Genomic DNA, 27911 nt, shown 5'->3' with positions numbered 1-27911 from the left:
TATCTTCTAACACTTTATTTTGATGAGTCGACAACATACTGACCATAAGAAACTTTGCAAGTGTATGTCAACTTATTCTACTAACCCTAACAGTCTACTCTGAGAGTTAGTAGACATGTAGTTGCAAATGAATGAGAATTAGTTGACATGTAGTTACAAAGTTACTTATAATGTCTAAAGTGGACTATCGAAATAAAGTGTAACCGGAAAAAGGAAAAAACTGGCTAAAGCAGAATATGACATGGAGAGACAGAAAGCTGACTTTAAAGCTGTCAGGGCACACTATAAAAAGTGATAAGTTGACTTGACTTAAAAAAATTGAGGAAACCCGTTGCCTTTAAATTTTTAAGTAAATGATAATTAAAAAAATAAGTTAATTGAATTGTCAAGTTCACTTAACTTTTAAAAAAATTGTAATAATTTTAAGGCAACGAGTTTCCTCAAATTTTTTTTAAGTTAAGTCAACTTTCACTTTTTACAGTGCACTTGGAGAGAGTAGAGTCCATGATATTCCTGTACCTGTAATGTAATGTATCCTGTGATGGATTGGCTCTTCATCCAGGGTGTTTGCATGGCTATGGCCTACAGCACCAACCCTGGTTTGGAAAATGGATGGATGTGTTTTATCTTTGTTTACTGAATAATGTTTATTTATTGCACATATTTAAGGTATGCATCCACATATTGGCTAGTTTACAACTCATAATAATGACTAGGGTTGCAATTTAGCTTGATTATCGATTAATCTGATAAAAAAGGCTGATTTTATTTTCTGTATTTTTAAAGAAAGAAATACATTCCACGTCTTGCTCAATGTTGTCCTCCAAATACTGGTGGCTTTAAAACAAATGTAGCCTAGTAAATGTACTAAATGTATATATTCATGGACAAACAGAAATACACAAGCCCTTAAATCATACATAACGTCCGGGTTGTTGATGTAATGACCGTTTTGTTTGTTAGATGATTACATTTTCGCCAGTACATTTAGCTCCAATATGAGTATTTTAACGCGTCCTCGGGTCAAATAAATCTTAATTACCTACAAGCGGTTTTAGGGAAAATCGTGCACAAATGGCTTGGGCCGATTTGGCTCCCCCTGTCGGCGGCATCGGATCCTGCGTACTGCGTAACCGGCTGCTGCCCGTCTCGCGGTTAGTAATTCTTCGCTATCAATGCGTACAGAGGCCATATTGTTGATGTGTCACCTCGCTAGGAGATCACTCACACGGACTTGACACTCACTATTTATCAAGGCATCTGGTGTATGGCATTTTAAATGGATTTAACATAACCGGTAAGTCACATATTTAAACTAAAATATCCAGATCTCAACTACAAAAAGCGAATGTTTATTTAATTAGCCTGAAAGCTAAGTCAATTGGTGAACTCAATGGCAGCTGGCTGATACACTGTTATTGTCAGTGTTATATACCTTTAATAATCTATAGGAATATTAAAAACACTCTGATAACAAGCTAAATTCCTTGTTAGAATCGGTTACGGCTGTTAAAATTAATCTGATCAGCTTGTGAATGTTAGGATAGATAATAGATCTCCACCACACAGCTGATTTTGTGTGTATTTTTATATTGGTATGCATTTCAGTAATTGACCGTTGTGTAATTAGTTACATTAATACCGTATCTGTTTGAATTCGAGTCAACAAAGCAGATAATTTCTCACAAACACGTAAAATATTGGACAGGTTAGCCGACATGCTAAAGCTAACTGCACCTGTGTGGGGACAGCAGTGTCTGTCACCGGACTTATCGCCTCGAAATGAATAATACAATGATCATTGCAGCTTTTATTTGCAATTATTCATCTTTTAGTGCTAATTATAGATAAAATAACGTGTTTGTTGCGAGAAACGAAGGCAGTGCTGGTTTTTGTGGGCTGAGCACTGTCAATCCTCCCCTTGGAGAATTACAGAAGAAATACACTAACTAATATGTGCGAGACTGAAGATAACAAAACAAAGACAGATCAAATACAGATAATAAAGGGGAAAAGGAAGTTAACCTGGCAAGGAAATTGCTTCACTCATGAAGCCTCATGTGAGTAAAAAGCTGTTTTAAAAAATCTTCCTAAATGTGTGATCAGGTTTATCATCCATTTAACAGCTTTTTGAAGTATATCACTTAGTGTCAGTCAGTGAGAAATATTAAACTTTTCAGTTTGATGCTAGTTGACTGGAGAATATTTGATTGGAGAGACGCATGAGAAGCTGGTGACCTTTAAAGTTTTAGTTATTGGCAGCTGCACATCTTGTCCTACTATAGACAAGTCGGTAACAATTGTTTCTCAATCAGTATGTGTGTACTTTGCAAGAATACATTTTATCAAGTATATTAAAGTAATTATTACTTCATGATGGGACTTGCTGTAAACATACTGTATGTCTGTATGTAGTCATTTATACTGATACTGAGGTAAAGAGTTATGTATATGTATGTATTTATATTTATTGTATACTTTACTGTACATTTATTGGTGTCAAAAATAGATGTACACAAAATTGCTGGTATGCAAACTTACTGAACAACAGTTCTATACTGGAAAAAAGCTGTTTAACATATTTCATTTTATGTTTTCTGTTCACTGAAAACAGAAATTGTATATTTTCTGCTGACAAAGCTGTTGGTAAAGTTTGTGTAGTAGATTTTGTATGGTAACCAGTATTTTCCGTCATTAGCCAAATTTGAAAAACATTGACAGATAATTAAAAATGTTTTTTTTTTACTACTATTTTGACAGGTAAAAAGGGATATACTGTTTTCCACGTGTAAAATTCCAATTCCATTCCCACACTTAAAGAGGCTTAAAGGGATTAGAAGTAAAAATGAGAGAAAATTACATTTTAACCACAAAAATCTCCAAATTTTTCATAAAGAGAAACAACAAAGAACATGCAACTCAAGGATTAAAAAAATGCTCCTTATGTGAGCACTAGGTGCTCAGGCCAAGGTCCATTCTTGCACACTGGTTAACTCTCATAGTAAGCTCTTAAAATAGGCCTGTATTGTAACACTGATCCTGACAGTATTTGTAACACATTCTTGATTATCCTGCTAAATGGGCTTCTGCCCCAGTTTCACTCATTCAGTGTGAATGACACAAAATCAGTGTCTGTTTCCTCAATGCCAAACAGCATTCCCTTTTGTGTGCTGCAGTGTCATCTATAGGCATTTAGCTGGGAATGCAGTAATCCACTGAATCCTGATACAATGACGTGTTAAGCAGGTAGGGTTTGAGAAGGGTAGGGCCACCTTAGTTTCACAATACTGGCATCACAAAACTGCCTCCAGGTGGAAGGAGAGCCGTGTTTCTATTTTGCGAGGGAGTACCACACCTCAATCGTGGAAATGTGTGGGCTTGGACCGTTATAGTAAACTTCTACTTGCTCTATTAATGGCAGTGTCCCGACAGCAGGTGTGGCAAGACTGTTTGCACAAACATTGAACACAACATCCTTGATTCCTGGTGCTAGAAGGAAATCCGATACATGTAAAATAGCCATATGAATGTTTTGCTTTATTTGACCTGGTGATCCCTTGATAAGAGATGTTTTATGGAGGCTTCTTGTTGTTGATTTATAAAAGTCATTTTTGATGATCCATTGGTGTTAGAATTATGACAAGAGGAGATTCTTACCTGTAATGATAATTACACTTAACTGTATTCCAAACACACACACACACACATAATAATAATAAACAGTTATTATGAAATGTTATTATTAGCATAATTTTACACCAGTGTTTCCTAAAGAATTCTGTTTTTGTAGCCCTCCACCCATTTTTGTAACATCATTTAATTATTTTTTTTAAATAAATAGAAAAAATTAATAATTAATTTTAATAATTAATTGTGTTTTCCATTGCCAGTAGCTGAAGGAGATCATGGAGCCGTCGGATTGTCGGAGCGAACTGACCCCTGACCCCTCCCAAAGTTCAGAGGTCAGCGTGGTTCCGGAAGGGTCAAACAGTGTCCTCAGCAATGGGGGTGAACCTGTTTTAAAAGAACAGGAAGAAGACACTGAGCTGGACAGTCTTGAGCTGGATGGTACTCTTTCAGATAGTGTGGACAGAGAAGGTCAGAGACCAGACATGCACATGGAGGTCCAGCAAGATGAAGGACTTGGAGAACATGCACAGGGTGATGGGAACACAAGCTGTGACAGTGGAACAGCCTCCATTGACGATGCCAGGACTCCACCAGCTGTTCAAGACAGTGCTGTAGAATCACTTCCCGCGGTTTTTGATGGAGAACTCGAATGTTCTGGCCTTGAAGAACCAGCGGAGGTAGTTACAGAATCAGAAGGTGAGACTCAGAATAATGTTGAGGAATCCTCTCCATCTGTTCTCAATGGGACAGATGATATTTCGTCCACACAACTTGATACAATCACTGGGCCAACAGAACTTAACAGAACTCCTTTGACTCCTACACCGGCTCCTCAGGGTGAGGAACTGCCAGATGTTGTTTCAGTACCCCAAAACTCGCAATCTAACTCCAACATGAACCCGTATGACACAGATTGCAGCAGGAAACTGTTGTCTGAGATCCAGCGCTCTCTGTCTCAGGAGTCTCTGCTGGATGAGCTGGAGGATGAGCTGTTGAACAGTCAGTCAGATGGCATCCGCAAGGGAAGTCTTCCCAATGGGCTTCAGAACGACCAGAACTCCATGGTTTTATTTGAGAAGTGTGTACAATACAAGTACTCCCAACAGGAGAAAGCCATCAAGAGGTAGGCTGTTGATTAATAGCTCACTTCAATCAGCTCATGAGAGGTTATAGTCCATTGCTGTTAGATTTAAAGCAGCAGGAGATAGTAAAGCATTAGTTTAATTTGGCATTCTTACCTGCGTGAAAATTACATTTCACTATATTTCATTGCCAGTGTGTGGCAATAAAATCTGTTCACCCATTCACCCCCCATAAGCTTTGGCTAATCAAGGGAAATGAGTTCATGAATAATCAGTATTGTATGGATTTCTATAAAATTATAATATATTTTTTGTATTCTAATAGAATTATTATTGTCCTCCATCCATTTTTTGTAAAATATATATATATATTTTTAAATAAATTATAAAAATAATTCATATTGATTTTGTGAAGTTTAACTACGGCTGTTATTATATGAATACTTAATTATCCAGTAATTATATCTAATTTAAATGAGTCAGATGTTAATTTGCATACACACACTTTTGGGAATAGTGAATGATTTGTTAGGATGATTCAGAACAATAATTCTGTAGTCTGTGAGTGTGAGTTTTTATTAAATTTTTTTTACTCTTTTTTTTTTTATTGAAATAACTGGCTAAGGTTTATGAATCAGAACTACAATGTTTGTGCTTTGTGTTTGTTTTTGCATCCAGCCACTGAAGACCATGCAATAGAATGACATTGGCTTTGTTTTATTTCATGGTTCATTGCCTGTTCAACTCATTACATTTAATTCAGACTGCAGTTTCGCAATTCTGGTAAAATAAGATTTCTTTTGCTATGGTGCTATTGATTATTTTATGCTGTGATCAAACTTAGCCTGTCTGCTCTAAAACCCCCTCCTGTTCTGGCTTTATTAATTTTTGCAAGGGCATCTGGCTGACTTGCGTATTGGAACGGGTCCACAGCTCTTCTGTGCTTGTCTTATGGGTGATGCTCACGGACACCTGTTCCCTCTGCTAATATCACATGGTCTTTTCTACGTTATGGCACATATTGGTGCCTAATAATTTATTGAAAGCAATTAGTTGTCCTTGATATGGTTTAGGTCAAGTTTAGCACAAATATTCTTCTCATTGACAAGCAAATAACAGATGGGCACAACAGAAGCACCTTTATTTCACAGTACAACAGCTCCAGTGTATTACAATGTGCTGACATTGGTAGTGACAGCTGGTAACTGTTTTTCAGATTACTTGATGAGAATAAGAAACATCAGGAGCTGATTCTGGGCATCTGCTCCGAGAAAGACAACATGAGGGATGAGCTGAAGAAGAGGATGGAGACAGAGAAACAGCATATTTGCACTATTAAGAAAGTAATGGCAACCATAAATTGTTTTTGTGTGTGTGTGTGTGTGTGTGTGTGTGTGTGTGTGTCTGTTTTCATTTGTGTTTTGGATAACCTGACTATCTATTTGTCCAAACATTGGGATACAAGGAAGTGATCAAGAAACATTGTTGCAAAGTTTAAACAGTTTAGCTTGAAATTTGCTTTTGTTTTCATATATTGTCCAAAGACTATGCATATGCACCAAAAATACATTAAATAACCGTAATATTGTGAAATATTATTGCAGTTTGTGTTATATTATAGAAGTGTTTTCTATTTGAAAATATTTTAAAATCGAATATTATTCCTGTGATGGCAAAGCTGAATTTTTAGCAGCCATTACTTCAGTCTTGATTGTCACATGATTCTTCGTACTATAATATGCTGATTTGGTGCTCAAAAACACATTTCGTATTGTTATACATGTCGAAAACAGTTGTCCTGCTTAATATTTTTGAGATGCATTTCTTTCAGGATTCTTTGCTAAATAGAAATTCTAAAGAACAGCATTACAATCTTTCTTTACGGTCTCTTTAGATCAATTTAAAAATCTTACTAACCCCCAAATCTTTGAACACTCGTGTATAATTATGATCTTATTACCATTTCATTTCTAGTTTATCCAGAATTTAGGTATGTTCAGCCCAATGGCACTATTCGTTATTTAAATGCCTTTTCAGTATGTGGATGGCTATCCATGACTCTCCCTTGTGCACTGATTAGAGAACACTTGTTTGCCCTGAATAGCTTTCATATGATACTGGAAAAGCGGGTTTGTTTGAGAGTGACTCTAGGCTAAGAGAGACCGTAGTTCAGTACAATCTGAAAAAGCCCCCTGTCACAGAGAGTAACAGCACAGATCAAACAGAGCAGCCTGAGGGGGAACGGGTCGAGAAGCCGTAATTAAGTGTTGCAGTAATGACATGAAACTATTGTGTGCATTTTGTTGTCATGGTTTCTCCTCATAGTCAGAACAGGGATCTGAGGCCACACAGACAAACACTTCCTCTGAATGAAACCTTGCCCGTCTGTTGACTTTCATTCAATGGTGGCACTGTGAAGAAAATGTAACACTTGGTTCTTACACATGGTTGCCAGAAAGGGAACTATTTGTTTTTTGAAACCTGAATGGAACCTTTGTTGCTTGTTTGAATTTTAGTTTGAATCTATTTTCATAAGATGTCCAGAACTTGACATTTAAATGAAGGCGCAGGTCATATTTCACTCACTGGGTGTGTAAACACTGATGTGTTTTGGATCAGCTACTGTCTGTCATAGCTGCCTCTTTTGTTATCATTATTAATATGTTTATGGTTACTACAGTCACTGCCCTTTAACTGTTTGTCTCTCTTGTTTTACCAGTTTGAAAACCGAGTGGAGGAACTTATGAAGGAACTGAAAGACTCCAAAGACAAACTGGTTCACCAAGATCAGGCCGCTAAAAATGCAATCCAGCACATGCAGAGGGAGATGGCCTATCGACTTGAACAGGTGAGAGGTCATTGCTATAGAGACACTCCAAACAAAGCCGTTCTTGCATAAGAATACTGGCTAAATTACTATTAGATCAGTCTGTGTTCTTTGTGTAGCAGCGTCTTTAAAATGAAATTATGTCAGTCCTGCAGTGATGTCTTGTTTGCACAGAGTGAAAGAGGGTCATTAAGATGGGTTTCCATTGGTCTTTTTGTCCTCATCCTTTTTTAGTCCACACAAGTGTGGGTAAATGTAAAGTCTGGCATTCGGATATCGAAGACTAACGTCATAAAAATTTGCGCAAAATGTGGAAAGACAGTTGTATTTAGTTTGGCAGGACTTGTTCAAACAGCCCCTCACTCTCATTTAAACTCCTTATTCAAGTTTCAGGGCATGTCTTTTGCTCTTTCACTGTCTTTGGATGCATCAAATATGGTAAAAGCCCAATTTATCAGAGAATGGTGTGTAGGCTGGTAACCGGATGGTCATGGGTTCAAATCTCACTGTGAATGGTAGGACTTTTTCAAACAGCTCTTCACTCTCATGTAAACTCCTCAGTCAAGTGTGAGGGCCTGTCTTTTGCTCTTTCACTGCCTTTGGACGCATTAAATATGTTAAATTATAGAATGATGTATATTCGGGCTGTTAACCAACTGATTACAGGTTTGAATCTCACATGATCCTAGTTTGACAGGACTTGTTAAAATAGCCTTTGGATGTGTAAAATATGTGACCCTGGACCACAAAACCAGTCATAAGGGTCAATTTTTCGAAATTGAGATTTATACATCATCTGAAAGCTGAATAAATACAATGTCCATTGATGTATGGTTTGTTAGGATATGACAATATTTGGCCGAGATACAACTATTTGAAAATCTGGAATCTGAGGGTGTAAAAAAATTAAAATGTTGAGAAAATCGCCTTTAAACTTGTCCAAATGAAGTTCTTAGCAATGCATATTACTAATCAAAAATTACATTTTGATATATTTACAGTAGGAAATTTACAAAATATCTTCATGGAACATGATCTTTACTTGATATCCTAATGATTTTTGGCATAAAAGAAAGATCAATAATTTTGACCCATACAATGTATTTTTGGCTATTGCTACAAATCTACCCCAGTGACTTAAGACTGGTTTTGCAGTCCAGGGTCACATGTTAAATGCCCAGGTTGCCATAGGATAGTGTATATTCAGGCTGGTAACCAGATGGTTATAGGTTCAAATCTCACATAATCCTAGTTTGACAGGACTTTTTTTGAAAAATATGTTTAATGCCCAAGTTATTATAGAATGGTGTATATTCAGGCTGGTAACCAGATGGTTATAGGTTTAAGTCTTACATGATCCTAGCTTGGCAGGGCTTGTTCAAACAGCACTTCACTCTCATGTAAATTCCTCAGTCAAGTGTGAGGGCCTCTCTTTTGCTCTTTCACTGCATTTGGATGCACAAAATATGATAAATGCCTAAGTTATTACAGAATGGTGTATATTTAGGCTGGTAACCAGATGGATATAGGTTCAGATCTCACATGATCCATAAACAATGTTTGTTTGTGCGTTTACATATGTTTTCTCTTCCCAGGCCAATAAGAAATGTGAGGAGGCACGGCAGGAGAAGGAGACAATGGTGATGAAGTATGTTCGAGGTGAAAAGGAAGCTCTGGACCTGCGGAGGGAGAAGGAGCAGCTGGAGAAGAAGCTACGGGAGGCCACAGCAGAAGTAGACAAACAGGCTCGGCGGGGAAACACACTGGCCCAAGAGAAAGGACGCCTACAGCAGCTTTATGACGCAAAGGTCATACATGAAAATACAGTTGATACCTTGATGCTTGATATGATGTGTAAATCTACAGTATGCATTGATTGTATATAGGTTCTTAGTCTTTGTCTTTGATTACTTTTTTGTAGGAGAATGAAGTGACAAGGCTATCCCGTGAACTGGATAAAGTGAAGGAAGAAATTAATTCTAATGTCATCAAAGTAAAGTGGGCACAGAACAAGCTGAAGAGCGAAACCGATGCTCACAAGGTAAACCAGAGAACACTGAATAAAAAGCTGTTCACACAGAGCATGAACTATAACGATAACTATAACTGTAAAGTTTTAATACTCATTCTAATTCTATGAGAATACAAGTTTTTTTTCTTTTGGAATGATTTTTCCAGAGAAGGAACGTTGAAAAACTTTGACAGCCAATCAGAATACAACTAATTTCAAAAAGCTAGTGCATTTCAGTCACCAGACGACATATAAACAGCACTTATAATAATAATGATAATAATAATAAAAAAAATGTTAATATTCGTTAGTTTGGATGCTAATATAATTAACATTATAGTTCTGTTTATAATAATTGTCATGTTGTGAACAGGCCTTTAGAAATACTCTCACTTTTTCATGATGGGGCACATTATTATAGCAGCCATGATGTAGCCAAAAGCCTAACTCCAGTGTTGAGGAAGTGGAAAGTTAATTTCTGCAGTACTTTATCCAACTCGTTAAGGAGCAAGGGATTAGCGTAACTACTTAAATGCGTCATTTATAATGTAAATAGTATTTTGAGTTTTGATAGTTTAATTGGCATTGTCTACAGTATGTTTTTTGCGAATTATGTATGTAATAGTGTGTTATTTATAGTATTTGTTAATATTTTGAGTTAGGTTTTATTTTATAGGTTCAATTTTCTTTTTAATTTTAGTTGAAGTAATTTTGTAATGTGCTTTTGTCATTGTTATATTTTTATAGATATATGTATCTTTAATTTATATTTAATGCAGTCATTTTTGTACTGTAACTAAAATCTATTTATTAGTAGGTTTTTCATCTAATATTTATATTTTATTTTATTTGAACCTTATTTCAGTTACTGAAAATGAGTTTTAATAGTTTTAGTTAAAAATAACAACACTTTTTAATAACATAATAATGTCTTTTTAATAACAGGAAACAAAAGACAAACTAAGAGAAACAACTGCCAAGCTTACTCAAGCAAAGGAAGAGACTGAACAGATTCGCAAAAACTGCCAGGACATGATCCGCACATACCAGGTACTGTTCACTGACGATGAAATCAGTACGGCCCACTAGAGGGCACCATATACAAACACTTGCCCTGCGTGTAGAATGCAAAACAAGTTATCTGTTATGACTTGGAGATACATTTCAAGTAGTGCATTTATAGTTTATTAAAACGGTTGCTTCAGTCCTCTGCTCAACGTAACATAAGTGGCTTATGTTCGTCTGGGGGTATATAACCTAATTTGCAGTTTCTGTGGCTTGTTATAAAATTAAGTGATTACTCCTCTCTTTGTCTCCTGCAGGAATCTGAGGAGATTAAGTCAAATGAATTGGATGCAAAGCTGCGAGAGACCAAAGGAGAGCTGGAGAAGCAAAAACAAGAGCAGACAGATCAGCTAGAGGTACAGTTTCACTTCATTTACACTCAAGATTCCTTTGAGTCAAAGTCATTTTAAGAGCATAAATGCAAGACAAGCAAGAAAAAACCCTATCCAGATTGTTTGCATGATATCAGTATATTCTTACCCAGCAGGTACTGTCATAATATTAAGCCCTAATGATTAAGCCCAAATTTCTTCATTCGTATTCAAGTAATGTGTTTCAGTAAGGAATAGAGGCCTTGTAAAAGTTAGTTTTAAAACATTTTGGGGGGCAGCTGATTGTTCTTATTACACCTCATATGTCTTTGGTTTGCTTATTTTAGCGGGTTCTGCCACTGCGCCTCTGAGATAAACCGTTTGGCCCGTATGGCACTTTGCCACCTGCTTTTAAATGTATTTATGAGTAAATGAGCCTCCCTTCACCAAGCGTCATTAGTACCTGAGGCCGACAATGAGAGTGTGTACTCCCTTATCAATGAGTCGCCCCTGTGCAAGAAATAGTGTTATTAACATTTCCATTCTCATTTGCATTATTAACATAGCGTTGCCTAGCAGGCGTCCTCTGCTGATTGAGATTACAATAATGAATAATGGCGATACGGTGTGGGAAAGGAGGGGTTTTCATGGTCATTTTGTTTGATTGGCAGATGCACAAAGCTAAGATTAAGGAGTTGGAGGATCTGAAGAGGACTTTTAAAGAAGGCATGGATGAGCTGACCACCCTGCGGACCAAGGTGGAAACTCATTTCTAAAGATAACACTATGAAATGATTCTGTGTAAGAGTACATTATTCTGATGCTTTTGGCACTCTCTCTGGCCCTCAGGTTAAGTGTCTGGAGGACGAACGGCCCCGCTGGGAAGACGAACTCTGCAAATACAGAGAGATCATTAACAGACAGAAGGCTGAGATCCAGAACCAGAGGGAAAAACTCACCGCTATCACTAGACTAGAGGAGCAGCAGCAGAGGTCTGAACACTCGTCCCTGCAGCAACCTACCACTGACCAAGTCTATTATTAGTTCAGCTATCAGCTCACAGAGCCTAAACCATACACTGCAGCCAATCTGATCTTCAGGTCTAATTGTTTGAGTTTTTCACATCATGAAATTAGATTAATTTCTTGAGACTAGAGTCGTCACAATAAAAATACCAGTGAAATTTTTTGAAACCAATTTCAGCACAAGGCAAACAATTTTTTATTGAACACAATCCTTTTAAACTATTTTCAAAGTGTAGTATTGATGTAAATAACATAGCAAATTGAATCTAACTGTAAAGTGTTGTCATGAATCAACATATCATAAACTAACAATGATCAATTTTTACAGAATTTATAAATCTTGGTATACATGTTATAAATACGTTCTAAATATTGATAAATATACTATAGTAAATGTACTATAGTTCATTGGTAATTCATGTTTGTTCATATAAATAGAAATAACTGTATAAAAATTTATATTAGATGAAAAGACTGAAACTAACTGAAATAAAATGTTTAAATTTAAGAACTACAATCACAAAAATTAATTTAAACTGAAATAAATCAAATAAAATTGAAGTCTGTACAAAAATAAATAAATAAAAATAAAAATGCCAAAAACACACAACACTGAAACTTCTGGAATTAAATATGAAATTAAAAAAATAAATAAATGCTAATGAAAAAATACAGTGTTACACTGGACTTTACTCCCATTCCTCATCCTTATTTTTGTTTGTGTGGGTATAAATGTGCATTTAACTCTGATCTATAATAATTCCGATAACACTACAGACTTTATTCTCTTTAGCATGTTTGAATGGCATCTGCATCCCACTTTCAGATCCTTAGACACATTAATTTTGCCGTGCTTCTGTTGAGCATGCAGCATCAGTACAGCAGCCTGACCTTGAGCGATCTCCCAGCGGTTGGTGGACCCTGCTGATGCAGGAACTGCAGGTGGATGTGAATCCACTGTAGCGTGATCACACGGGCCCCTGCAGCGCTGTCAGAATAATTCATACCTCCGTTGCCGTCTCACAGGGGCTGCTCTGATTTCACTTCTGGTGGCCACATAAACGTGTCATTCAGCTCTATTAGCTCATTCTTATTTTGAGGGTATTTAAAAACTCTACTGCAGATGAGTTATGTGTATTCCCAAGAATGACACACACCTTGTCTTTAGTGTGTTAATTTAGAGCCTTCAGTCGGACACTTTTATGGTCTATGGAGTCATTTGGTCAGGGGGGAATACTGGTACACCATTACGATGAAACTAGACAAGGGTGGAAATCGCTTAAATAGCATGACTTGTACACGTGCTGGTCCTCGTGTCTGACTTGTACGTGTCTTTTTCAGGGATGATCAGGAGATCACGTCCTTGCGGGAGGAGGTGGAGAATCTGAACTCGCAGATCACCGACTTGCAGAGGGACATTGAAGGCAGCAGAATGAGAGAGGCGGAGCTACTGGGCTTCACTGAGAAACTGACTAGTAAAAATGCTCAGCTGCAGTCTGAGAGCAACAGCTTACAGGCCCAGCTGGACAAATTGAACAGCAGCTCCAGAGAGCTGCGCAGCAAACTAGAGGAGACTGAGAGAGCCCTCTCTGATATGGTAAGACGATCGCTTGTGTTAAACCGCTCTGTGTTGGGGAGGTTTCTTAGAAACTGTACCATGCCAAGTAACAAGCTACTTGCAATTAAAAGTAAGTTGAACTACAGCCAAGCTACTTTGAAAGTAGTTGGCCACAGTACAAGGCACTAATAAAAAAAAAAATTACAATCCACATTTATTCAAACTGTTTAAAAGTGCAATATCTTAACTATATAATTAACAGATAATTTATTAAAACTGTCCGCAATATTTATTTGGCATACAATCGTTGATTATAATCAGGGGGAGAGCATGAAACTTGAACACAACTGTACACTAAATGCAATTATTAATAAATAATAATTTTTATATCTGAAGGTGAAAATATTTCTAAACAGCAAAGTTTAATTAAATATGTATTAGCCACAGAAAAGGAGCTGTGAAATGCCACTCGGGAAGACTACTGAGTAATGACTGAAATTATAATTATAATTATAATCTCATATATTATAATGAACCATTGCAATGAAACAAATCGAATTACTGAACACTAGCTACAGTGCTTCCTTCCTTGTTTGGTACTGGAAAACCTACACTATTTTTGAAATAGCTATGATTTTGTCATAACACTATTACTTTTGGATGGTTACTTGAAAACACTGTGCACTAATTTGATATCAGACTTCTAGACTTCTGATATCAGACTGGCCAATTTAATTATAGCCACTCCTTAAAAGATACACAAACACTTTTATTTTGAAGCATTATTCGGTTTGTGTATGTTTTCAGACGGACAAATTGAAAAAAGAGGAGCAACAAAGACAGGAGGAAGTTCTGGCATTGCAGACAGAGAGAACAACACTACAGACGGAGACATCGCAACTAAACACACGTGTGGACGAATTACGAGATGAACTGGTTACTCAGAAGAGAAAACAGGCGGCCAACATCAAAGACCTCACCAAGCATCTCGCGCAGGGTTAGCGCTTTTCACAAGCAGCTCAAATTTCACTATTTATTGATTTACATTTATTTTTATGTATCTACTTATTATTCTTTATGGTTGATTTGTTTTGTATATATTTTATTTATGTCTATTATTTATTTTATATTGAGTCCAGAAATAATGAGAAATTATCTCAAATGCAACAACGTGCTTTTGCAAAACAAGCTTTTCATGGTCAAGAAGGATGTTAAGCATCAAACTGGCTTTAAACCCAGGTTTTACCCATGCCACCAAAATGGTCAAAGTTGTTTACTGAAGGAAAAAAAATAAAAATCACCATAAAATCAAAATCTGGAATTCGTTCAACAGTTAAAGGGGCTAATATGTATAGATATATAAGAAAAATCTGTATTTAATGCCGTCTCAGTGTGTTGCGTAGTTATATTCATGTTTTCTGAGGATGAGAGTATGTCACACAACAGGTCCATACTGGCATCTTTCTAATTTGGCTCGCTTCTACCAAGTATCTCCTGCCAACATACTGTAGAGTTGGACGCATAACCTTTGACGTCAATATGGGAAGTATTCTCCTCCCTTTAAAAAGCGGATTTATTTTTTATCCCAAATATGCACAATTTTAAGTTTAGTTTCATTTGCAATTGCTTTTTTCTTCATGCTGTTTTCTCTAACAGAGCAACCCCGTGACCCATTTTTGGGTTGCGATATGACCCTCCAATTAAGAACCATTGATGCGAATGATTTTAATGCAAAATGAAAGACAGTAAAGTAACAAATCATAACACAATTATGAAAAATGGCTACATCGTTCCAGTCTCATATTGTTTTCTCCTCTGTGAACTAGAATTCGATTTGTTATTTTAATAGGCTCGCAGTGAGTTACTTCTCCATGCTTCCAGGAGGCCACAGGCACAGTTAGTAATTATCAAGCCATATTGACGCTCTCGGTGGGGCAGACTGACGTTCATTGCAGACAGATTGAGTTTATGTATCTGTGCCTGCCTGTAGCCGCAGGAAAGGCTAGGTTAGGGCACAAGACTGTTTCATAGGAGAGACGAGAAAGGGAGGGCAAGGGAGAAGAACGTGCACCATGGGACTCTCTTTAGTGTCGGAGGAGGCATACAGTACGTGAAGGTATTTTTAAACTAATCTATTTTTTCTCCTACTCCTTTTTTTTTTTTTTTTTTTTGGGTCCCCGTGATCTTCAGTATATTTTCAAGGTCTGCATGTTAAATGTGAACCTTAATTCTGAATAGTTTACGTGCGCTACAGATGTGCCTGATGGGTGGGAATGTTTTGGTGGGTTATGCAGGTGCAGCGCTAGAATGAGGCACTGAGCTGTACAAGCATCCGGTCATTGGCCCATTACTGTTACTGAGGTGTCTGTCTCAGCCAGGACTGTGTGTGTGTGTGTGTGTGTGTGTGTTTGTCAGTGAGAAAGAAAGAACTTATTGTGTGCTTGTGCCCTTGTGTAGCTCGTAAAAAGCTGGAGCAGGTGGAGAATGGAGGATGTGATCGAGAGGGCAGCAGCATGGGCAGCCGCTCCAGTTCTTCAGGTACATCTATTTAACACCTCATTAGAGACATTGAGAGCGACACACACTCAGCCATTTTTATCTTTTCTTCATGAGGCCTATATATAATACATTATTAAAGTATTCATAATGCCTTATACAACAGTTCACCCTTGCTGATTTTAGACTTCTTGCTCATGTGATGTTGCTTAATTGCAATACACTTTGTTATCCATATCTTTTCACAAATAGTTAGAAGTACAGTTATTATATGTTATAATAATTACCTATTCACGTAAGCACCTAATCCATTGAAACGCATAATGGAACACATGAAATTGGGTCTTTTAATGCATTTGAAAAGGCTAACTATGAATAGGTAAGTTATTATGAAGGTCCACATATATTCAAACAGAAAAGTGGTATTTAAACTTTAATAATATTTCACAGTATTACTGTTTATGAGTTAAAGTTAAAAATACAGCTTTGGTGAGCATGAAAGACTGTCTGAATCTGACAAGCCAAAAAACAACAACAACAAAACAAAATACAGTGACACGCTTACAATGGATATGTAAAGTTATATCCTGTCTTTCAAAATATAGAAAAGTGGCCCCACTTTATAAAGGACACTTTTGGTAAGTATAAAACTAAATTACTGTGAAGTTTTACAAAGAAAATCATGTAAATGCTTTAACACAAATCCAGTCTTAATATTTATGCATTTAAACCCTCTGGAATGCTGACCTGGTTTACTTTCTTGTAAGTGTGTTACTGTAACCTGCCATTTTTAAGACATGAGTCAAAATGAATTTTTGGGGTGATCATCGTTACCAGCAGCATTTGTGGCATAAATCTTAACATGTACTGAACCCAGAATGTTCTTCTCATCAAGTTTCTTATCTGTGTTGTTTGTAATATTGCGCTTATAGTGTGACTGTAGCTGCACATTGTTTTAAATCTCTTACTATCAGGCTCTCTAAACGCACGAGGCAGCAGTATGGATGATCGCTCTCCAGAGAATCAGTCCGGATCATCGGTGGTAGTGGTGGACAGCTTCCCCGAGGTGGACAAAGCTGTGCTGGTGGAGCGCATTGTGCGATTGCAGAAAGCACACGCTCGGAAGAACGAGAAGATTGAATTCATGGAGGACCACATTAAACAGTTGGTGGAGGAGATCAGGAAAAAGACAAAGTGAGTGAGAATGAAAAAGACAAAGTGGAAGGAAAAAGACGATGGAGAAAAGCTTCTTTGCTCCCATCCCAAAGCTTAATTTGACATTTACAAATGAGCTTGAACCTGCCTGGCTGACTTTGATAAATATATTTTCCTATATTTCCAAAGTTGCGATGAAGAACACCAAATAGAATCCATGAGTTTAATAGAAAATTAATAATGCAGAAGGATACAGTGGCACCAGAAAGCATTTGGACACTTATGCCACACTGAAAAATGTATGAACGTCTAATAAAATATCAAAATGTGGTGTTTAATTGTAAATGAACAGCACAAATTTGCCCTCAAAAAATACTGAAAAAGCCAAACCCATTAATAAAAACACAAGTTTGGCATGTAGTGTGTTTAATATTTAACACTGTTATAGCTGACCTGATCAGGCAAATTTAAGTGTCCAAATATTTCTGTAGTATTGCCACTACGGAGTAGCTCTGAGCTCATGGTTTGGAGAATTTCTCAGTGCTGCCCTTCCTTTCCATCTGGTTGAATGTGGCTGGTCATTGTCCCTCTCTTGCATCCTCTCTTTCTCTTTCTCTGTTTTTCTTTTGTTGGGTTTTTTCTTTATTTATTTGTTTGGGGCTTCCTGACCAAGGCTTGTATCTTGTCTGACTTTCATTACAAAAGAAAATCTGGCAGACATTCATCTTTTTCTTTCACACACACACTGAGCTAACCTATGCTTCTGACAGAGAGGTCTTGGCAGTGATATTTATAGCTGTCGGTTCTTGCGGGAGTGAAGCGTCACCGAGGTTGCTAATGATGCCTGATACATATTCATACGCGCCTCCATACATGAGGAATCAGGCTGCCCATTTCACCACAGGAAAAAAAAGCATCTTTTTGCTAAACAAAGTGAATGGTCTTAGAGAACGAGATCACTTTATGTCTTTGGATAAGATGAATAATTTAACATGCCGCAGAAGGCTGCGAGTTGGGTTGCTGCCACCGCTCTGGACAGAAATGCCATTTCTGTCCCTTTCCCATCACTTGAGTAATGATAGGCCTTGAATCGGTCCACCTGAACTAACCCACATTCATTAGTTCTAATCAAAGACACATCCCATTGAGGTCAGGCTTAATTTAGCCTCCTTAGCTGATCTTTAGCCATTACTTGCAGCTGAGCTTCCTCAACGAGTCCAAATTCCCCAAGCAGTGGAATGTTTCCCAGTGTTTATCGACTGTTGCCGTTTGAGTGATTCTTTGACACGTGGGAAGGTTAGATCTGGCCTGTATATCATTCAAGGCTCAGTGGAAATTGATTACAGCATAAAACTGAGGTTGATTTAATAAGGTTTCCTTGATTTAACAGCGTGACTACACCTAGCTGAGGATTTCCATTTATCTCTAAAGAGATAAGCCTAAGTATACTCACTGCGCCTCTCATCAAGGGCGGTTAGAGGAAATCGCTGATGTTCTGGAGTTGATATCAAGTGGCATTGGATTTGCATGTGATTAATTTTATTGGAATGTTGCATAAATCATTGCTATATTTAGAATAGTGTGATTGCTAAATTTGAACAAACCCTAACCTAAACTTGAGCATGAACAAATCATGCAATGGCTTTGTGTGGAGAGGTATGCTATTACTTTTTGAGATTTTTGTCTGGCGGATGATGAAATATGTGGGAAAAATGATTGAATGTTTAGACTCTGAAGCCCTCTGATTGACATGCGTCCCTCGGAGGACCAGTATATCATCGGTACATTGAAAATCGTGGAAATATTGTCAGGTGAACTCCAACATTGTTACAGTTTTGCACAGACAAGGACCATTTTCAGAAACTTTAATAATGTAGTTTGAGATCGTAATAAATGAAATACTGTCTGACTGCAAATGCTGGTAACTAGTATGGCTATTTATGAACCATATATGTGTTTTGATCAACACTTTTGCATCTTGATTGAAACAGGGATATTCTGTCTAGATTCATCTTTGATATTAGCTTTGATTTGATAAGCTCTTTGATATGAGCTCTCATCTTTACTCATGCTTCAGCTGTAGAGCTAGAAACGCACAATCCTCATAAAATAAACATAAAGATTCACATTTTGTCTTTTGATTTCTTGAATGAAGACAGAAGCTTAGAACTCACATATACGAACAGACTGTCAAATCCAAACTGTCTTTATTTCGTTCTATGGCATGTGTCTGTTTTTCTACACACTCCTGGTGTTCTCGCTGTCTATCGTTCAATTTTTCTGCCTCTAGGCTGTGAGAATCAGGCCATGCCACTGCGCTTAAGCTATAACTGTGATCTCTTTTATACAAATAGGTCTTCAAATCAAAATCAAATGTCAGAATGGTGTCAGAGCTGTGGCACATGATGTAGTACATCTGGCCTTGTCCAGCCTGGGTCATGTCCTGATCCAATTCTCCCTCTCTTTCCCTCAAGTTTACTGTCAGTTCTCCACTGTCCTGTATAATAAAAGCCAATAAAAAATCAGTAGTGGCAGTGGATTAATACCAAATTGTGCAAAAAAAAAAAAAGTGCAGGTTACAATGAATTCCAGTTATTGTTCATGCATGTTTAGTTAGAGGCAACTTTTTAATTTCTTTGTATTTCGTTTTGTTAAATACTGCCGTTATGGAGCTGGGGTCCACTTGGACCCCATATTAGTGAAAGGTAAGTTACTCGTTTTTGTATATATTTTTTTTTTTTCTTTTGTCTGTCTGTGTATGTATATGTGTGGGTGTTCTTTATGTAGCATCAGCACATCTCAGAGACTTTGTTTGCCAAGCATATGTGAATTTTCCCCGGTTTCTTTTGTCACACTGATAAATAACCGCTCTGAGGCATTTTGAGTCATCAGGATGGAAAAAAGCACAACTCTTTTTAAAAGTTTGTTTGATAGATGCCCCAGTGTGTTCATTTCAGATTCAGACAGTGAAATGAGAGTGAATTCATCAATTCAAAAAGCACTTACATAGTTTTTTTTTTTTTTTTTTGTTCTCTGGCGGAGACCTTTAGCCTCACGTCCTCTAATGTCTTTGTCTCGAGCATTTTGTCTGAAGAAACCATTAGAATCGAATTCGGGCTTTATTTGGGGCATGCGTCACTGCAGAGAAAATAGATTTGAAATAACGGTGGCTAAAGAGAGAACTCTCTCCTGGAGACTAAAAGATCACTCCATCACTACATCATCCTTTATAGAAAACCACACAGGCTGTTTTTTTTCTTTCTCCCTTTCTATTCCAGCATATTAAATGAACAACAATAGTGATGGAGATGATAATTACTTTAGATTTCCATCTGCCCACCACTGTGGTTCAAATTGAAGCACTTAAAGCTGAATTATGTTTGTTATAAGTTAAAGCTTTTTTTAAGATCTCTATAACTCTGGTTATAAAGTGTTCTCCTCTCGTCTTTTTTTAATTTTTTAATTTTTTTTACATCAATTATGATTACATCAATTAGGGATTGACATTTTGGTTGCTAGGAAAGGATAAATAATATATAGTATTATTATTATTATTATTATTATTATTATGAACATTGAACTTATTTTTTATATATACTCCTAATTCCGAAGCTGTTATCTCTTTTTCTGTGCTCTGGTGTTCTTTTATTTCTCTGAGCCTTGTTTTCATTCAGGTAGTTGCATATAACATTTTACCCTTGTTAAGGACTTTTACGCAAGGCCATACTATGACTTCAATTTAATTTGATTAATTGAAAACCAATCTTTTATATACTGTCTTTCAAGAAAAGCCGTTAACCAAAAAACCTTTGTCTTAAATCAAAATCAAGAATCCTGTCCCTTATCTACACTTAGTAGATGACCACTATATTCATTCACTAATTTAAAATAGGCTAATTGATTTTTATTTATTTTTTTCGAGAAGAACTCCTGCAAAAGTGACAATGACATGAAAAGCTTTTTCAATGAAATGACTGTCACGTTAAATAAAACTTATGAGACCGGCTGGCTGAGATTTAGCTGTTCAAAGCCTTCTAATCTGTTATTTGTGAAACTCATCAGAGTGAAAGAAAGGGAAAGAGAGAGACACTGATGAGGTGGGTACGGCTAATGGGGTCCTAAAGGCTACCATCTTTCGCTCTTCTGTGTCTGGGTTTGTTAGTAACAGCACCTTTTACCTCCTTGCTGAGGGTTATTAGTGTGACAGTGGCCTTTATGGCTTGAGATTTCATTGACGCTTAAAATTGCTATGTGTGCATGCATATATGCTATTTGGCGCACGATGAAAGTTAAAACTCTGTGTTTCCTGCAGGATTATCCAAAGTTACGTGCTCAGAGAAGAGTCTGGAGCTTTGTCTTCAGAAGCCTCAGATTTTAACAAAGCCCATCTGAGCCGGAGGGGAGGTATCATGGCATCGTTGTACACCTCCCACCCCGCTGACAGCGGCCTCACTCTTGACCTCTCACTGGAAATCAACCGCAAACTCCAGGCTGTGCTAGAGGACACCCTGCTCAAAAACATCACACTGAAGGTAGAAGTCACCATACACATCCACACCATCCACCCTATGAAATTAAAATAGGAGTTTTGTGGCTTGTAGGCCATATCTTTTAGTTAGTTTTAAGCCATTTATTTGCTAATATACACTGGGCCAAAAACAATATCATATCAAGATTGCAATGAAGTCAATAAAGATGATAAGCTCTTGACTTTTTTACTCAATATGGATTAATCTAACAGCCTATTACACACAGCAGAAATAGGAAGGAAGGAAGCATTTATATAGCGCTTTTATTGTGTATTGCTGTACACCCAAAGCGCTTTACAATCAAGTGGGGGGGGGTCTCTCCTCAACCACCACCAGTGTGCAGCATCCACTTGGATGATGCGACGCAGCCACAGGACAACGGTGCCAGTGCGCTCACCACACACCAGCTACAGGTGGAGAGGAGAGAGTGTCGTAGAGCCAATCAAGTGGATGGGGATTATTAAGAGGCCGTGATTGACAAGGGCCAGTGGCGGGAATTTGGCCAGGACACCGGGGTTACACCCCTACTCTTTACGATGAGTGTCATGGGATTTTTAATGACCACAGAGAGTCAGGACCTCGGTTTTTAACGTCTCATCCGAAAGACGGTGCTGTTTTTACAGTATACTGTCCCCATCACTATACTGGGGTGTTAGGACCCACACAGACCACAGGGTGAGCACCCCCTGCTGGCCTCACTAACACCTCTACCAACAGCTACCTAGTTTTCCCAGGAGGTCTCCCATCCAGGTACTGACCAGGCTCAGCCCTGCTTAGCTTCCATGGGCAACCGGTCTTGTGCTGCAGGGTGATATGGCTGCAACAGATAAACAAAACAACAGTAAATCTGCAAATTCTGCTTGTCTCTCTCTGTGAAGAGACGTCTGCCGTCTCAGCATATGAGGATAGTCCATGTGAATTTCATCTCCAGAGCTGCTCCTAGAGTCACTTCACGAGCATTTCACCATTTTATATGAGAAAAAACTACGTTCAAATGCACACTGAAACTGAAAGCTCTTCATGGCAAACTGTCAAAATAAAAGTTTTGTTTAACTTGAAGAAATGATGACATAATTTTTTTACTAAATGAAATAAAATAAAAATGTAATTCTTATTGATAATAAAATTATCTAGTATACACCTAAAGGTGTGATCACATTAGCCAAAATGATCCATTGTAAATAAATAGTCTAGAGACTTTACACTTTGAAACCAGGTAGCTTTCTGTTTTTCAAAACAGTGAATTTGCATAGTCAACTTATATTTATGGGGAGGCTATTTTGCCATTACACAAAACTCACAATTGTGTGGCATTTACCCTAAAGTTTGATTTACGGAGATTCATGGCTACACAAAACAAGTGATGAGCCCAGTATTAAGATTTTGTAAGCCAGTAATTATTTTCATGTTTTAGCCAATAATACATTTTCATAGTATTTTGTCTAAATAAATTTGAAACACTTTAATCAAAAATCAGTCATTTTGAATGCAACAGGTGGATTTAGGTATCACAACATTATAATGTACAGTATAAAAAAAATGGATATTTGGATTACTAAGCATTAGATGATTGCAAAGGTAATGTGTATGTCCACTATCCAAAAATGATCGATGCAATAAATATTTAGTATCAGACAGTAACTGATGTGGTACCAATATATTGTGTATTCATAGACAAGCCCCTTTATATGTCCCACTCAAACCTTCTGATTCAACAGGAAGTACATCAGCACCTAAGAGGAAATTGTTCACGTCAAGTGGTTTCTTGGGGTCTCTATGTCCTTTCACAGCATGCGTTTGCAACAGTGTGACCATATATAGACAAACTAGGTGTTGATATATTTATGTTAGTATTGAGTTCCACAATGGCATCTGCTGATGTAATTGCAGTTATTAAACTAAGCTTCTGCGTAACTAGATTCCTGGTGATGCTATCGGAAGAAAAGCAAATTTGGTGGTGATGGATGACTGTTGAGTAAGTGGGCAAATTCCCATGCTGGCAGTGACCAGTTCTCAGTTAGAGAGCCGCATCCAGGTCACAACAGGGACAGCAGCTTTCCTGTTTGAGGGAGCACATCAGCGGGGAGATCAGAGAAATTAATAAAGTATGTTTTGAGGACAGTGCGCAAGGGGAACGCAGAGCTCCATTCAAAGCACAATGGCAGGATTACAGTCTTAGCATGAGATGAGCAGGAAATCAGACCGTTTCGAAGCAAAACAGCCAGAAATTGCCTGATTATCCTAGCTTACCTTCTCACTTTTCTCAGATGTGCCTCTTTTTGCTTTCTGTGTATATGAATTGAATGGCAGTGGAAATAATAGCATTAGTCCTCACAGCTGTCTGATTTGTTTATCTCGCTACAGGAGAATCTCCAAACGCTGGGTTCAGAGATCGAACGACTAATCAAACAGCAAAGAGTGCCGGACGACACAGCCGGAAGGAAGTGAAGTCAGTCGAGGGGAAGGATGTTATGATAGCACACGCTGTACGACTGAGCCCGTTACAAAACGATTTACTCCGTTTGGGATCAAAACAGTGCTCTTTTCATCAGACAAGTTCAGTCTGTTTTATACACTGGAGGCACAGTTCGAAACAAGGACTGAACTGTGTTAACTAAGGATACTTGTGTAACAAATGACTGGAAAGCAAAGAGATTACTTTTTTCACGTCGTGCCCAACTGTCCTCTCTTCGCCGTCCCCTGCGATGTAGCCTCCTCATCTGTACCTTGATGACTCGGTTCATCAAGTTTAAAGCAGAATTGTAGTCCAAATCCAACAACGTGGTGTTTGAAGTTGGTAGATGAATGACTATTCTCATAAATGTGACCCCACGGTCTTATGAAGAACAAAATGTGCTGGACTAATGGAGATTCTGCAGCTCTTTAGAGACTTTTTCCTCTATTCATTGCACCGCAGGTTAATGGCCGCTCCTCGCCGCTCTCATGCAAACGTGCCAATTAATGAATGTATTATGTAATGAGAAGGACCCACATGCTCTGACCCAGGAGTGTGGGCAACATTCCCCGTTCGAGCTGCTGCTAGATTACTGCTACATCCGGATAGCATTATCTCTCGCAAAGCACTTAGGCGAGAAGGGCAATGCCAAAAAACACAGCTCTTACTCTGTCTCATTATGAAGTTAAACATATTAATCAGAATGAATAACTACATCTCAGAAATTTGGATGCATGTAGGGCTAGTCTTAAGGGAGCTTGCGGTTCATTCTATCTCTATCTAAGTTGTAATTAAATATTATTATTTTTCCCCGCCTCTTCTGCTTTCCCCCCTTCTACCTCTGGTTATATGTTTTCTGTAGAAACAACCTTGCAATTATTTTTATTTTTATGTTCCAGCTTCTTTTTTTTTATAAATGTTTTTCTTGTGTATGACGTTCCTGTGCTGCTTTTGAAGAGTTCGTTGCTCCCCAAAGAGATGTAGAGTATAAATCCCTGTGAAATGAAGGAGACATTGTAAATATTAAGGGCAAAAGTGCAATTTTAACCCCCCTTTGTTTGTTTGACTGAACTGTAATCGCCCCAGCCAGCGGCCCATCTGAGACTCCAGCAAAATCCATCCAATTCCGTGGTGATGTAACCATATGGTACACAACATCGTGCAGAGTTGAATCCATTCCAACAGATGAATTGTGAATGCCTGAGGCATCACTGGTCTGCTTCTCCTTCCGTCCCTTCTTGCGAGGGTGCATGATGAAGGATCGCCCCGTCGGATGCTGCTGATGGATTTTTTTTTACGTTCACAATTAGAGCAGATATTTGGCAGATCTCAGCCAGTTTACCAACCATTTTAGTGCCATTCTTAGTCGTCTTGGTTTTCTCACACTTGAGCCGCTATTGAAAGTAAAATCATGCCCATACACTGTGATAAAGGGTTTATAATAACTTGACATACTGCAATATAAGCTTGTCAAGGTCATATCAGTAGCTCTCAGCACTCCCAAATCGCAAACACATTGCAGACATTCCGGAAAAGGCTGGATGAAGGAAATTATGCAATGCTAGCAGAAAAATAAGCATTTACACAGAGCCCTTAATAGTGAAATGAAGACTCTATAATCTGTCGGTAATGTATCAGTGTACTTTACATTCATAATTTATTTAATGTCTCAAAATACAAGAAAGATCTCTTGAAATATGTATGTTTGTGAATGGTGAATTGAAACTGATGAGAAAAAGAAAAAAATCGTGTTAATTCTCTTCCTGGTCTGTCATTTGTGCTCTGCTTGATTGTATAGTGAGTGAAACTGTGATTATAAATTTGTAGATATATTGTACAATGGTCCAGTGTTTTTAAACTTCTGGAGTTTACTGTATATATGAAGTTTAAAGGGGATTAAAATGAAAATATTATAATCGGAAGTTGTTTTCATTTGTTTTAAACCTTAAGGCAAGTTTATTTATATAGCACATTTCATACACAATGGTAATTCAAAGTGCTTAAATCTATTTTCTATAAAAATGGTTTTATTTTTAAGATGTAATATTTTATTATAATTATTTTTTATATATATTTTTTTATTTTCTATTTAATATTACTTGTATTACTTTTATATATTTTTTAATATTTATATTATTTATGTATAAATTATATAATCTAGCAAAATTCTGATTTCATGCATATCAATGTGGGAGTGTTGTTTTCTCCTCCCTAATAATACCCTATTTATTTTTTGCCACCATAACTATTCACAATTAAACGGTTAGTTGCATTTTATTGCTCCATTTAATCTTGCATTTTCCCTGCTGTCTGCAGCCCTATCAGAGCTGCTGCCCGTTTTTAATGACTTGCAAGGTGACTTATGGGTCAGTGCACAAACCGACCAATTTTACCTGCACTGCTGTAAGTAACATTATGTAACAGTAGTAGATGATGTCCGAAACCAACAGGTTTTGTGTACTGGGCCTTGAGTTTTTGATCTTCTTTCACACAAAACACACAGAAACAGAAAAAACACAGTGTCCATATTGGGCAGGTCAATATAAAGAAAAGTTCTTAGAATTGTATTACAAGACTGGTAGTAATAACATATAAACTACTTTTTCGAATGCACATTGCATCTCCCCCCAATTAACTGATATTTTTAGGCAAACTGCTGCAGGACATTGAGTACTGGAAAGTCACTTTTGAAAAATAATTTAGGTGGTGCATTTCCTGTTAGCTTCGACTTGCACTAATAATAGACATATTTACACAAATGGCTGAATGTGTTTATCAAACAGAAGCTCTGTCTACATATGAAATGCACACAAGTTTTTGCCATCTGAACAAACCTCCTACATGCACAGCACCAGCTTCAACTTTCAAAACTTAAACTCTTGCAACTCTTTCTCCACTCCTCTGTCTTTTATACTGGACACTTGCACCCTGCTTGCTTTAAATTCATCTCACCTGTGTGGCATTTCAGAGTCTGCTGGAGGTGTTGAGAGATGGCAGGTTAAAACATTCTGTACATGGCAAAGAGCCATTGCGTAAACTCAGATCAGTGCCTATTTTTAGCACTTGAAGATAACGTGCTCCAACACTCATATCAACCTTGGAGACCCCCAGAGAATTCATGAGCCTCCTGACTCCGCGAGGTCTTGTCGTGAGCAACAGGAATGTTTTGTGAGGTTATCTACCCACATGTTTTGCAAATATATATCTCTACGTAAATATAATCAGATCCAGATTCTTATTTTTGGGAAGTAGCATTTTTCCATTAAAATGTGTTTATCTGATTGAACATAAAATGCACAAAACAGGAAAATATTACTCGGCCAATTTAAGAAACAATCATGTTTCTTGTCAAGTGTTTTTTTTTTTTTTTTTGTGAAAACACTTTTAATTTAGTATTTTTAAAAAATCATGTCATGGCACGTCATTTTAAACAGACACTATAGCCTACATGTATTTGCTCCTGAAGTAATGTTTTAATGAGAATACTAATGTATTATTATTGTTCTTATTAATCTTATTATTATAATCTTATAATTTCCCTGAGTTGTTACGGGATGCGTATTCACAAGGTGATTTGCATATTAGGTCACGTGACAAATTCGTAAACAAATTTGATGTAAGTAAGTAGGCTACTTAATTGTAATATTATGTAATATCTGAGTTATTTAACCCTCAGGAAACTGGTGTTTATTCTCTTTTCAGCTTCACTTCGCGTAGTTCAGACTGGAGCAAAGCTATTCTAAAAACATATATAGGCTATAATTTAG

The 27911-nt window shown here is 37.4% G+C and overlaps 1 protein-coding gene across 5 annotated transcripts; it reads left to right on the top strand.

Moving 5' to 3' along the window:
- The first annotated feature begins 1148 nt into the window (after window positions 1-1148).
- Window positions 1149-26060, top strand: ccdc186 (coiled-coil domain-containing protein 186). 5 transcript variants are annotated; one of them, XM_058793752.1, is made up of 17 exons: window positions 1149-1154; window positions 3894-4753; window positions 5929-6055; window positions 7432-7560; window positions 9135-9347; window positions 9461-9580; window positions 10496-10600; window positions 10873-10971; window positions 11598-11684; window positions 11776-11918; window positions 13293-13548; window positions 14317-14506; window positions 15967-16047; window positions 16611-16643; window positions 16980-17199; window positions 21473-21692; window positions 24054-26060. In XM_058793752.1, the coding sequence occupies exons 2-17, from the start codon at window positions 3906-3908 to the stop codon at window positions 24135-24137; spliced, it is 2955 nt and encodes a 984-aa protein (XP_058649735.1). In that variant the 5' UTR covers window positions 1149-1154; window positions 3894-3905; the 3' UTR covers window positions 24138-26060. The 5 variants fall into 5 exon arrangements, with proteins under 5 accessions (XP_058649735.1, XP_058649733.1, XP_058649734.1 ...); XM_058793750.1 differs by lacking the exon at window positions 1149-1154 and adding an exon at window positions 1169-1297 and having other exon boundaries at window positions 3891-4753; XM_058793751.1 differs by lacking the exon at window positions 1149-1154 and adding an exon at window positions 1173-1297.
- Window positions 26061-27911: the final 1851 nt, after the last annotated feature.

This window comes from Onychostoma macrolepis, chromosome 12, assembly GCF_012432095.1.
Source record: "Onychostoma macrolepis isolate SWU-2019 chromosome 12, ASM1243209v1, whole genome shotgun sequence".
Taxonomy (NCBI): domain Eukaryota; kingdom Metazoa; phylum Chordata; class Actinopteri; order Cypriniformes; family Cyprinidae; genus Onychostoma; species Onychostoma macrolepis.
The sequence above is the reverse complement of the archived record's forward strand: the minus strand, read 5'-3'. Positions and strand labels throughout refer to the sequence as shown.

Coding starts and splice junctions, on each gene's coding strand:
- ccdc186 (XM_058793749.1), top strand. Junction 9,581..10,495: donor GCGAAACCGATGCTCACAAG/GTAAACCAGAGA, acceptor TTTTAATAACAG/GAAACAAAAGACAAACTAAG. Junction 17,200..21,472: donor GAGATCAGGAAAAAGACAAA/GTGAGTGAGAAT, acceptor TGTTTCCTGCAG/GATTATCCAAAGTTACGTGC.